The sequence below is a fragment of the Phoxinus phoxinus genome (genome assembly GCF_949152265.1).
Source record: "Phoxinus phoxinus genome assembly, chromosome: 10".
In the NCBI taxonomy this organism is placed as follows: Eukaryota; Metazoa; Chordata; class Actinopteri; order Cypriniformes; family Leuciscidae; genus Phoxinus; species Phoxinus phoxinus.
Window position 1 is genome coordinate 23,996,681 of NC_136885.1, and position 13,021 is coordinate 24,009,701.

A 13,021-nucleotide genomic window follows, 5' to 3' on the forward strand; every position below is an offset into this window, starting at 1 on the left:
CAACAAACATATAAACAAATTGATGTAAAGATGCAAACGTAACACCCAATACGATGATTGACTAGCAGACCTGTGAAACCTTCAGTGAGTTTGATTGCTCTGAAATCCAGAAACAAACACAATTTCAGTGACTTCTCCAAGACTGAATCCCGCAGTGTCATTGTCACATGATATATCCTTAGATTAATTGTTCGTAGTAAGCACTTTAATTTGATTGACTTGTGCTAATGCATATTCAACACACTGAGCAACAAAGGAGTTGTAATATTTTTTCTCTATATCTCTCTCCACACCCAGAGCTTCAGCTCTTCTTCATAGTGCCAAACCGAAACCGGATCCACTGTTTTGCAGAAAAGAATAATACAGGCAGTTCAAAAGTTTGGGGTCAGTAAGATAAAAAAAAAACTGAATTTATTTGACCAAAATACAGTAAAAACAGTATTTTGAAATATGTTTACTAATTACAGTAACTGTTTTATACTGTAATATATTTTATAATGTAATTTATTCCTGTGACGCAAAGCTGAATTTTCTGCATCATTACATTCAGTGACATATGATCCTTGAGAAATCATTAACATGGTGATTTAATTTATGCTTAAAGGGATAGTTGACCCAAAAAAGAAAATCCCCAAAAACCCATAGGGTTGATGTTTATGTGCGAGTATAGAAGCCTAAATTCAATCTGTTCATCATAAAGTGATCGTGTCTCTTCAGAAAATTTTGACAAAACCGCTCAATTCATATGGATTAGTTTTAAAATCTCTTTAAGAACTTGTTTAAAGTGTTAAAGTGGTAGTTGTGTAGCTGTCAATGGAGGGACAGAAAGCTCTCAGATCTCATCAAACAGAGCGTTATTTGTGTTCCGAAGATGAACGAAAGTCTTACGGGTTTGGAACGGTATGAGGGTGAGTAATTAATGACAGAATTTAATTTTTTGGGTGAACTAACCCTTTAAGAAACATTCCTTATTATCAATGCTGAAAACAGTTGTGCTGCTTATATTTTTTGTGGAAATGTGATTTATTCTTCATGATTCTTTGATGAATATAAATTGCAAAAGAACAGCATTTATTTGAAATAGAAATCTTTTGTAAAAGTCTTTAAATTTAATGCATGCTTCCAAAATAAATGTATTCACGTCTCAAAAAAACAAAAACCTAAAGATATTTGACTTCTAATCATTTTCATTAATTAAGACTGTGTAATTCTTGCAATGAATGTGTGGCTCTTGTGAGACTGAGAATCACACCAATGCAGTTTACAAAGTGTTTGTTCCCTAATTCATTAATGCCTATACATTCATTAAATATTAATCAGTTGAAGGAATTGAGACATTAGGCCATTTACATTGAAATAGACCCACTATATCAAAAGTTGTTTATATAGCATCTCATAATATGTCCAACAACTTCTTAAGGACACTGTACAGTAGTTACCAAACTTGTAAAAATAGCTGATGTACCATACCATCATCACTTTTTGCCCTGTTTATTAAGATAAAATAATCAATTTAATTAATTTAATACTCTTAATGCTCAAACTCTGAAACACTTGTGAATTATCATTCATTTCACAGATATAACTTACAAAACAGAACAAGACAAGTGCTACAGCAAGGCTGCACTGGTGTTTCAGACACAGACTCTTTGCAAAACCAGTATGAAACATGTCAGAAATCTTTTAATACTCTAATACAATTCAACCTACAAATCTATGTCTTAGCTGTTATTGTCTACTTTCCCGACTTGGATGAGAAGGAAGCACAATTGTGTTTGTTCCACTGTGGTGCATGAGATACAATCAGATCCACCGAAGTCACAGCAAAAACACTATAATGCTTCTCATTTTTGATTGAGGACAACAGGAGATTTCAGTTGCAGTTAATGGCTAAGCAGATTATGCTAATGATATGCTAACATCCCAATTAGGGTGATTTATTGCTGAAGGTTTAGCGTGGTCAATATGACTCAACATCTACTTATAACATTTTTAGAGGATTAAACTCAAACTGAGCAGTACATCAGATTTCATTACCAGTGTTGATTTTAGTTTCCAATATATTGATTCATCCTACATACATTTTTAATGATTTAAAGGGGTCATGAACTTATTTATGTTGTTTCCTGAGGTGCACTTATAACGTTAGTGTGACTTTTAAATATTATATTTTGATAATTTAGAAATAAAAGCCCATTTTCTTCCCTGATTTTAGCCCTCGAATGAGTCATTCTAGATGTAAGGGGCGTGTCTGCTGTGAGATGTACACGCCCACTGCTACGATTGGCTTACATCTTTGCATATGAAATAAGTATTAATTGTGTAACTCTCTAAAACTTTTACTACGTTTTTACAATTACAGCTATCGAGATTAACTATGAAAAGTGTTGACTATAGCATCATATTTAGATCTACTCCCTGCATTATATTTAGATCTCTACACTACATCATAACTAACAGTGCAAACAAGATGTAAATAAGAGATTCATTGTGCAGTGTAGACAGCGTCATTAATTATAATGGGAGTTTAAGCAGAACTCAGTCACTGATAAACTTGCGCTGTGATTGACACCTCCAATGCTTTTTGTATATAATTATCACAATTTAAATAACAGATTATGTTTGTGCTACTAAGAGAAATAATGTGAAGGTGACCATTTATTCATTGGCTTGATTTACTGATGCATAAACAGAAATAAACGATTTTGAGACAAAGAACATCTGACTGAACATGAATCATTACCTATTAGAAATCACCGATTGCAGATCAGTCATTAGAATTAACCGTTACTTTCAAGTTGGGGCATTTCTATCTGTTTGCAAAGCTTGCACCGAAATTGCGACTTATTTACCAAAGAATCCACAGTGAAATGTACCGAACAAATAATGCTGAGATATTCACTAGTTGAAAATAAATAACCTGCTTTCCTATCACTAGGATGCTTTGGAAGGTAATTTTATTTAGTGATAATCATTTATCACGCTTCTAATCTCACTAATGCGCCAGTGGGCGTGCCCAAAGATTTGATGATGTAGAAGTAGGCATTGATCTGATTCTGCAGTCTTTAGTCGCACTATTACGTCATAAATATGACAAAATCTGAAATGAGTAATTTTCAGAGCTTGGTTTCAATAAAATATGTTTTTGGACTAACAAGCAAGTTTTGAGATCTGAAACATATAGAATGCTTTTTATTGTACAGTGACCTCTTACATGTCAATTCATGACCCCTTTGATATGCATTTAGCATGCTACAGGAATGGTCAAGCAAGTAATACCAGCAATACTACTTGCATACAAACTTCAGTAAATCTCATTTGTATATAGGGCTTGCAAGTACGTACCTTACATTAAAAACCACCGCAGGTGAAAAACCCCACTCTAGGGATCACACACACACACACACACACACACACAAACTGTATATCTGAGAGTACTTGCAGGAAAAGTGCTGTAACGTCAATACATGTCTTTTTTTTTTTATTCTTCTCTTTTCTTACAGAACTAGTGAACAGTCTTTGGTCAAAAATAAAAAAAACCTTTAGATCAACAATTCAAGGCTTCCTCCTTATTCAAAGCAACAAACTTAAAATCAAAGACCAATCTGATTGGCTGTAGAGTGGAGGTAACGTCAGTGAAAATGACCCATGGCTTCAGCGGCTTTCACCCGCACAAGAGGATCTGGATCCTGCAGCAGCATCACCAAACCTGGAGAGAGGAACAAATAACTTAGTCCATTAATCAAAGGAAAATTATAGTTTCATTGAACATACAAGTCAGGTGATAACCAAACAAGAGCATGGTGCATCTACTGTATTTAAGAGTTACAACAGCAATAAGTACATTCTACAATGACTAGACAAAATCGTCATTAAAATAGAAGCAAAAATAATAGATTCCTTAGGTGCCAAGAAACAGCAAATGTAGCACAATAACAAGGATGTGCTGTCCTTCCTTAAATATATCTCTTGACTGCAGATATTATTATAGAACTGCTGTACCTACCCTTCGTCACTGACCCCATATTCATATGGGAGAAATGCTCATCAGGAAGGTTTCCAAGCAAAAACCCTAAAAATTCACAAAACACGGTTACAAAACCATCACAAAATAGTAGTCGAAAAAATATATATAAATACTAGAAAGATATTTTAAATATTGTATTGCAATATTAATGTTAAAAACAACTATTCAACGAAGCATACATTTTTGCAATACTAAACACTGAAATAATAATAAATAAATAAAAGGTTTTTACCAATGAACACGGCAGCACCGGCTCTGATCTCAGACCAGTTACTCTTGAAGAACTGGATGACTGTGATGTGGTAGAAGTTCAGCATGCCTGGGAAATCCTGGATCTTTGTAAACACACATTATGATTGTTTTTTTTTTGTTTTTTGGACAAAATGATCAGTAACAATCAGTAATAATCTGTTCAGGCCCGTTCACACCAAGGACAATAACTCTAACGATAAATATAGTAAAAAAAAAAAAAAGGATAACAGAGTCCCCGCCTCAACTATAACAATAATGGCACAGAGGAACAATATCATTGGAATCACTTTCACAATGTTTGCAACAACAACAAAAAAATCCAGCTGATGGATGATAAAAAACATTAACAGCCAATCAGATCCATTCTGCTTTAAAACAGCAGATAACCAAAATGCAGCACATGCTTGAAATAAACAGAACGACATTGAGTGTACGTGTGGACGCTAATATAGTTATAGTATATAGTTATTGCTCTCAGTGTGAACTGGACTTTAGTCCCTGTATTATATACTAAAACGACTGACAACATTAAAAACATTAAGTGTATCAAAGAAGAATACAAAGATGCATGCAAATGTGGTATAGCACAATAACAGTAATCGTTATAAAAGGGAATCAGTCAACTCATCAGCATGCAGAGAGAGATGAACAGAATGTACTGCTCAGTTATTCTATGCATGTATAATTAAGTTTTGGTTCTTGCCATACTAGGTATTTGGTGAGGTCATTAATGAACTCTCCATAGTGCAGACCCTTCTCCTCAAGAAGATGATTCTGGAACATGGCAGAGATCTGTTCTGAACCTACGACTGGAGCGCACACACGCATGGCATACTTGCATGCCTACGGGAACAAAGACACACACACATAAACACAAACATGCAATATTTCCATTATTATTCTTGAAAGACTTCTGGTTTTTGCATCATCCCTTTGTAACAAAATTTAAATATTTAGACCCATTATAACAAAAAGCAATCATTGTAAGAGTGTGTGCAGTCTAAACACTGACCTTGACCACTTGAGGGTTGGGATCATTGAGGTGCAACAACAAGCTGACCAGAACATTGTGGATCTGGTCTTTAAAGATGGGCTCACCTGAGCCGAACTTTGACAGGTTTCCCAGGAGCATGATGGAAGCACATCGGATCTCATCGTTCTCCTGACAGAACATGACAAAAGATCTTTTAAGGAAAGCCTAAACAACAAAATCCACTACCAAAACACTGTACTCTAATATCCTGTATTTACCAATAAGGTACAAATAGGGCCTAAAACTTTTGACTTTGAAATTGCCAGTGAATGTAGGTGACCCTTATAGGTGAATATAGGCGACAGTGACCCTTTAGAAAGTGTTAATTGTCAACGTCAGGAAGTTAAACAAAAAAGTTAATATGGGTACAGTATGCAGTCAAAACCATAATTTGTGTTAACTTCAAATTTGTGTGCAAGAGCTCAAAAATATTGAATAGTATTTTGTATGATTAATTATGTACTAACTAATGTATTAATGTATCTTAAATCTTCCTGCCATGCAGTAGAAAAGTTTCTAAATGTGGAGCACACGCAAAATGTTTTTATGTAACATAATTAGTTGTGGAAACACTGGACTTGTGCTTTTTTATGTTTTATGTTAAAAAAGTAATGAGACACATATTGTGATTTACATATTCTGTGCCTTCTCTTAACACTCACATTCTCCAGAAAGGGTTTTATCTTCATGAAGATGTAAACCACAAGCAGTTGGACATTCTTTTGGTCCAGGTAAAGCAATATCTTGGACATTCCTGACATGGCCTCCAGTGTGATGAGTTTCTTGGGATCATCCTTCTCTTCCATTCCTGAACTCATGGCTGCTAAAAGCTCCTTTGCGTACTTATTCACCTGAATGAGAAAAAAAACAGCAAAGTTTAGCAATGTATAATTATTACACACTTAACTGACTGATTTTGTTACCAAGCTTTTGAAAGTAATGACATAACTTAATTTGACTACAGAGAAAAGAAAAAAATCAGAGCAGAACATTGGAGGGTGTGGGGAACATGGGGAACTTTTTGGCAGCAGTTGTTAGGCAAAATTTTAGATTACAGACAATTTTCTGCATGTTTCCTTACTGATTGTTGCATAAACAAGTTGCCTTGTGTCTCACACTGTTGCCAAGAAACATCGCCTAAAAAAATCAATCAGAATCTTCATCTAATTAAAGTTTTCAGATGTCAAGCAGAGCGTCTGTACCTTCTCAGGTGAGCCCACAGCAATGTTCCCCAGGCCTCGGACCGCCAGCATGCGGACAGTACCGCAGGTGTCAGTAATTCTTTCCATCATGTTGTTCATCAACATGTCCAAAATCATCAGTTCAGTCACTACGTGGTGGTTCAGCAGCTAGAAGGAGTAAACAAATAAATCTTGACATTTAATTTACAACAGCTATTAGAACACATTAAAGTGAGGAAGAAAAGGTTCCTGTAAAAAAACGAAAAAATACCGTTCAAAACATTTCTATTGCATGGTTCATTTGAATCTAGCCACATCTGAAAATATCATATAAAAACATGCACTTAGATTTTTTTTGTTTATGTAACGCTGGTCGATTTCAGTCATATTAGACTTAAAGGGGTGAATACAAGAACAGACATACGTTTTAGTTTATCAAATGAGCCTGTAATTATTATTAATAATATTGAAAACAGTTGTGCTACTTAAAAATGTATCATAGTTTCCACAAAAAATATTAAAGATTCATTGATGAATATAACGTTTTAAAAAAGCACTGATTTGAAACAGAAATATTTTCTAACAATGTAATTTCCTGTGACTTTTGATCAATTTAATGCATCCTTGCTGAATAGAAGTATTATATTATAAAAAAAGTCATACTGACCCCAAACTTTAAAACAGTAGTACTGTTATAAAAATAAAAAAAACACTGAACAATCTGTGGTTTTGTAAAATAATTATCTTAAACTATTCATTGTTACTAAGCTTTGAATTAAGCAGAAATTTGTTAAATAAATCGGTTAAAAAACGTAAAATCACATAAATCTAAATGTGCTCACCTCAGAGAAGAAGGCTGTGACTGTGATCCTCTGGCACTCGTAAATGTTACAGAGAGAAGGACACAGACTCTCCACAATTAGGGGGAGTCTTGGACCAGCATGCTTTGCCATTGCTCTGATAGAAAGAATAGCTTTTTCAAAATCTAGTATTGTAGAAGACCACATTTAATCTTACCACAATGAGACAGAAAACAGCGTGTTAATTCAAACAATTATTTATTACTCTAAACTTGAATATTTCCACAAAGACATAGCAGCTTGAAATCGATGTGTAGCACTCGTCGCACAAAATGTAGTAATTGAACACATCCTGTGTCTTCAAGAACAGTTCTATACACATCTCCTTTAACATAGCAGAAAAGTCTGCAAACAACAAACAGTCCAAGAGAACTGGTGTATGACGGAGGACAGGTGTATGCACCTGGAGAGCAGAGTGACTCCTGTTGTGTGCTGCTGCGGGTCCTTCATCTTGTCCCAAGCTCCCTCCTGATCTAATGGTTTCACGACAGCGTCCAGCTGAGCTCGACCCAGCAGGATCCGCAGGGCCTCCACTGCCACCCTGAACACACACAGCAAAGAGAAACACAGATGTCTTATTAACTCCATATCAAAACCTTCACATTCACCATCCGACCCAAAACGAAACCTCCTAAGGATTGATTTGAAACCCCTTTTTAGACAGCATGACAGTATGTTGTTAAGCTAAACAACAAATAAGCACATCTATTTGGTGAATTTATTTGTGCATTTTTAACTACATGGTGCTATTTTATTCTTCAAATTGGCAAAAAGCTTTTTTTTTTTGGTATAATGACCACTAAACTGTATATTTGACAAATAAAAACTAACAACCATTTTCCTAACCTGTGAACTCATAGCACTCCGTGGTCTCTTCTCACATTAAACAAATATGGACCCTTTTCACGGACTGTGATAACGTGTTTCCACAGTTATCAACATCGCAAGTTTTTTTTATACACTTATAATGCTATACTTTGTGTTATATTGCTTTGGCAGTAAATTACAAAAAATGTGTTAATGCTGCTGCGAGACTGAGGGAGTGATCTTAATTAAGAGGAAAGTATATTAATGAATCAATTATCATTGACATTAAAATACTGAAAAAAACCTCCAATCTCTATTTAAATTATATAAAAAAAAAATAAAAAAATCAAAAACTGTAAGTTCTTTAAATTTCTGGAATCATAGTTAATTGGTATATTTTGGTATATATCAATATTCCCAGTTTCTGTAAATACACAAAAAGATTAAAAGCAAGTAGCTTTCTCAGAATTACAACAGAGTCAAAAAGTTTGAGAACCACTGTGTTCACATTGTAACTCTGAATATGCACAATAGCACAAAATTGCATATTTCTGCCACTCACCCGCACACATCGAAGTAAGCCAGATTGTTTTTGTTGATTGTTTTGCGGTCTGAAATGATGCTGTTGCTGTTGAGATCTTTAGGTAGCTGAACTCCCACGCTCGAACCCAAACGCAGAAGCAGAGCGCTGAAGAGCTTTGGAAACAGATACGCCACGGCGTCAGCTGACTGAACGTTCAGCATCATCTCACGAAGGGCACATGTCATCTAGAAAACATGGAATAAAAATCAATAACTATTAATTATCAAACAGGACACTGCACTGACAAACAGACTACCGTTTAAAAGTTTTAGGGTAGCTTTTTTTTTATTTTTTATTAATTACTTTATCCAGCAAGGATGCATTCCATTGATCAAAAGTGAAAATAAAGAAATGTATAACATTACAAAAGATTTAGATTTCAAATAAAACCTGTTCTTTTAAATGTTCTATTCATCAAAGATAAAAAAAATAAAAAAATAAAAAGTAGTTGCCAGAAAAATATTAACCATTTACAATTGTTTCAACTTTGCCATCACCGGAAAAAATGACATTTCAAAATATATCAAAATAAAAAATGTTGTTAAATTGTAATATTTCAAATAAACACAATATTGGGGAATATTGAAAAGAGATGTTTAAAAACATTTTTTAAAAATTCACTGACACCAAACGTTTTAATGGTAGTGAAAGCCATTTAATAAATAAAAGGAATAAAAGGTGTAACAGTTTAACACCATTTCCTAACTAATGCAACAGTAAAGAATCAAGCTATTAATTGCATCCACTAGTATTTGTTTCAACAAGCAATGACGGTCAATAACATTGCCAAACACTTGACATGTCAGATGGGAAGTATGAAGCTCACAGTAAAATCCTACAAACTGCTTCAACAAGGATTTTGTTTGCTTTGTTGTGATTTTGTTACTTCATGCAGCATTTCTCTTTCAGTAAATACAGAAACATTACTTGACTCATCCTAACTAGACATAATCTGTCAATTATGCAGAGGCATTATGTGTTTAAAAAGCCAAATGACACAAATCCTACATGTACTAAAACTTACAGCCAATGGTTGGCTTGTGGCAACTTTGGTCAAACCAGGTCTTAACATGGACTCCTTCTTATCTACATAGGGAACCATAACACTGAGCTTCTCGATAATCATCTCCATGATTTGCAGGGCCAAAGTGCTGTCTGCTCCTAGAGCCATCCACATCTCACAGCTCCAGCTGGAGAAAACACACAATGACACACACACACACACACACACACACATCAAGCCCATCATTATTATGCTTAAGCATCATGGAGCACATGCCAGACAATGAATGCCATGCACATAAACAACACGCACAATAATCACCTGTCGTATGGTAGTGGGTAGGCGACGAGTGTGTTGACCACTGTCTGAAGGTGCTGTGTAGCGAGGATGAGGATGGACTGACCGACGGCCACCTTCACCTGCTCTTCACCAATCACCTGTAGCCGGTTGTGCAACACCTCCAACATCTCTGGCACCTGACAAAGAGTCAAGACACAAGAAGTGAAAACTCACAAGATAGAAAATAATTACAAGTTCATTGAACATGAAAACAGCAGCATGAAGAGAGCTGCATTTTGGGAGTGTTATAGAAAATACCAGTCAACTATTTTCTGTTACCATTTACTAATCATTTCAAGCCTTTTGCCAATGGCATGATATAAGTTTTGTCCAATTTGAGAATTAATTGTTCTTTAAGTTTCAATATTTCAATGAATTAGTTGATTTGGTTCAAAAACCAGTCTGAATGATTAGCTGGAGAGTTCAATAATGGCATAAATCGCAAAAAAATGCATTTTATTGCATACAAACACTTGTAGCTGTATATAAACTACATAATTGCATACAAACACTTGTAGCTGTATATAAACTACATAATTGCTACAATAAAAATTTGAATGCATTGGAGAATTGTTTTTTTTTTTAAACAAATTATTTATATAAATTTTCAGTTTACAACTAATCAGTTAATTCAAATAAATAGGATGATACATAGAGATGACATTTATTCTATCAGTTTGCTTGTCTATAAATCATGTAACATTTGCCGGCACTAAAAGAAAAAAAAATATTTCTCAAAATCTGCTGTGTATCTGAAAATCTGAAAGTGTAATGTACCAGATCCTGCAGGCCAGCACCTCTGTTCTTCAGCAAGGTGTTGAGGATCACGCTGGATGCTCTGGAACAGTTGGACTGAGAGTCCACCAAACCATCAAACAGAATAAACAACAGGGTGCTCAACTGCTGCTGGGGCAAACGCTTACTGATGATCTAAAACACAAGAGACGGGGTGAAGAGTGAGAAAGTGAATCTTTAAAGATCTCTGGAAGCATCAGTGTTTTAGGAGAACATTACATTGAGGCAATGTACCTTAGTCAGGTCAGAGCAGGTTTGGTACAAGACTGAATGGTCAGGATTGCTTAGCTTCTCACGAACATCTAAAAGACCCTCAATTGAATCATCTTTGTAGTCCAGTGAAAAGCCTGTTAAAAAGAGAAAAATGGAAGAGAGATACTTTTCCAAGTATTTCCAGAACAAGATAACAGTGTAAACAAGTTCATATTGACACGGTGTTAATCTGAAGCCCACCCTGGGTCAGATAAAATGTGCTATAAAAAAAACGGGCAGTACCTTCATAGCGCAGCTGAATGTACATTAGACTGTAGACGCAGTTTATGGCTGCCCGCCCCACCTCAGGGTTTGGGTCTGTGCACCGTGGGGCCAAACGCCCCACAAGAGCTCCCAGATTATGGAATGTCACTAGATGCTGCAGAGAGAGAGAGAGAAGGATTAGCACTGAGCATGAGATCTAATAAGATTTAAAATACATTATTTTCCTAAAGCACATATTTCATTAATCAGTGCCTTGAGGAAGCCAAAATAAATGATCCTGCTTAATATTTTAGCTTGGGCAGAATAAAACTAATATGTGCTTAAAGTGAATGCTTTGTATTTAAAGGATGCGAGAGGTTTGTCTTAAACATACCAATTCACAGTGTTCAGGGTAGCGATCTACTAATAACCAGAATACTTTTTTCATGCAACACACAAAATTACACTTTACTTGCTAAATTTATTATCATAATTTCAGAGTTACTTCAAACAAATACGCTTCAAAATAATGACTAATAAATAAATATCGTAATCTACAATATCTAAATATCTTTTGATTATAATACGATTACTTTTTTAATTATATAATTTACAAATGAAACACTCTTCTTCTAGAATGTTGGTGTAACAAGTATTGAAAAAGTTGTTTTAGTATGTTTGAGCATGATGGGAATTGTAACATGAAGAACACGAACACTATATATAGTATACTGTATATACACATACGTATATACATACAAATATATACACAGGGGTGCACATAACTTTTTCAGTGAGTTACTCAGGTGAGTACCAGGAGATGGTGTTTGGTACTCACCCCATAATGTAGCGTAGCCACAGCTGTCAATCATGACGTCACATTCCCGTTTTTATAGCATAAAATAACTAACTAAAACCAAACTAATTAAAAAAACTAACACTTAAATTTACATCAGCGTGGGGGGAAAAAACTACCTAAAATGATAGAAAACACCTTTGGAAAAATTTATTTAAAGTATTATTTGATTGTTCAGATATATTTATTTGTATAATTAAATATAATGAATCCTTATTAAAGATATTAAACAGCAGTGAATTTTCTCTTTTTATTTTGTTATTTGATCAATATTAAGTGTACAGAAGGCATTAGGTTTATTACGCACTGTCACTTTAAGACCGAGTGTGCAGAATGCAGATCCAATTGCACTGATGCACTGTACGTTCTGTAAAGACATAACCGACTGTGTTTACGTGAATACTCTCCAAAACTGACATTTAGACATAATGTTGTGTGTATTTGTCCATTTAGATGCGAAAGAGAGCTCAATTCAGTCCTTGCGCGCTGTCTATGTGCAAGACTGCACGCTTCGGGTCGCGTATGTGTGTGTGTTCGCACAGAAAAGCATACCGAATAAAGCTCTCTTTCGCGTCGTCTCTCTTATTCAGATCTATCCATATCTGCTCTTCTCTTTATCCAAGACGTTTTTTAACGATTTGAGACATGCATCAAGCGCATGCCAACTCGTGTGCGCCGGGTAGATCAGCACGTTACAATTCAAATGTGCGCATCTACCACAAACGCAAATCAGTTCTGACTGGATCTCTTCCCCAATCGTCCCTCCCTAATTTCCGTCTAGTTTTTATTCGTTGACGTGGTCGTCATTTAAAACGTGAAAAAATTAAAT

At 35.1% G+C, this 13,021-nt stretch overlaps 1 protein-coding gene across 4 annotated transcripts in view; it reads right to left on the reverse strand.

Annotated features, from left to right (window-relative positions):
• Positions 1 to 1,668: 1,668 nt before the first annotated feature.
• The window catches only part of mroh1 (maestro heat-like repeat family member 1), a 67,062-nt gene continuing 55,709 nt past the window's right edge, over positions 1,669 to 13,021 (reverse strand). For all 4 annotated transcript variants that reach the window (XM_079625019.1, XM_079625018.1, XM_079625020.1 and 1 more), the window contains 15 exons: positions 11,376 to 11,511; positions 11,115 to 11,227; positions 10,863 to 11,015; positions 10,068 to 10,222; positions 9,768 to 9,933; positions 8,723 to 8,928; positions 7,757 to 7,894; positions 7,336 to 7,450; positions 6,515 to 6,661; positions 5,975 to 6,163; positions 5,292 to 5,441; positions 4,988 to 5,122; positions 4,260 to 4,362; positions 4,007 to 4,072; positions 1,669 to 3,709 (listed from right to left, as the gene is read on the reverse strand). In XM_079625019.1, the coding sequence (XP_079481145.1) occupies positions 3,633 to 3,709; positions 4,007 to 4,072; positions 4,260 to 4,362; positions 4,988 to 5,122; positions 5,292 to 5,441; positions 5,975 to 6,163; positions 6,515 to 6,661; positions 7,336 to 7,450; positions 7,757 to 7,894; positions 8,723 to 8,928; positions 9,768 to 9,933; positions 10,068 to 10,222; positions 10,863 to 11,015; positions 11,115 to 11,227; positions 11,376 to 11,511 (2,049 nt within the window). In that variant the 3' untranslated portion in view covers positions 1,669 to 3,632. The remainder of the gene's footprint in view (positions 3,710 to 4,006; positions 4,073 to 4,259; positions 4,363 to 4,987; positions 5,123 to 5,291; positions 5,442 to 5,974; positions 6,164 to 6,514; positions 6,662 to 7,335; positions 7,451 to 7,756; positions 7,895 to 8,722; positions 8,929 to 9,767; positions 9,934 to 10,067; positions 10,223 to 10,862; positions 11,016 to 11,114; positions 11,228 to 11,375; positions 11,512 to 13,021) is intronic.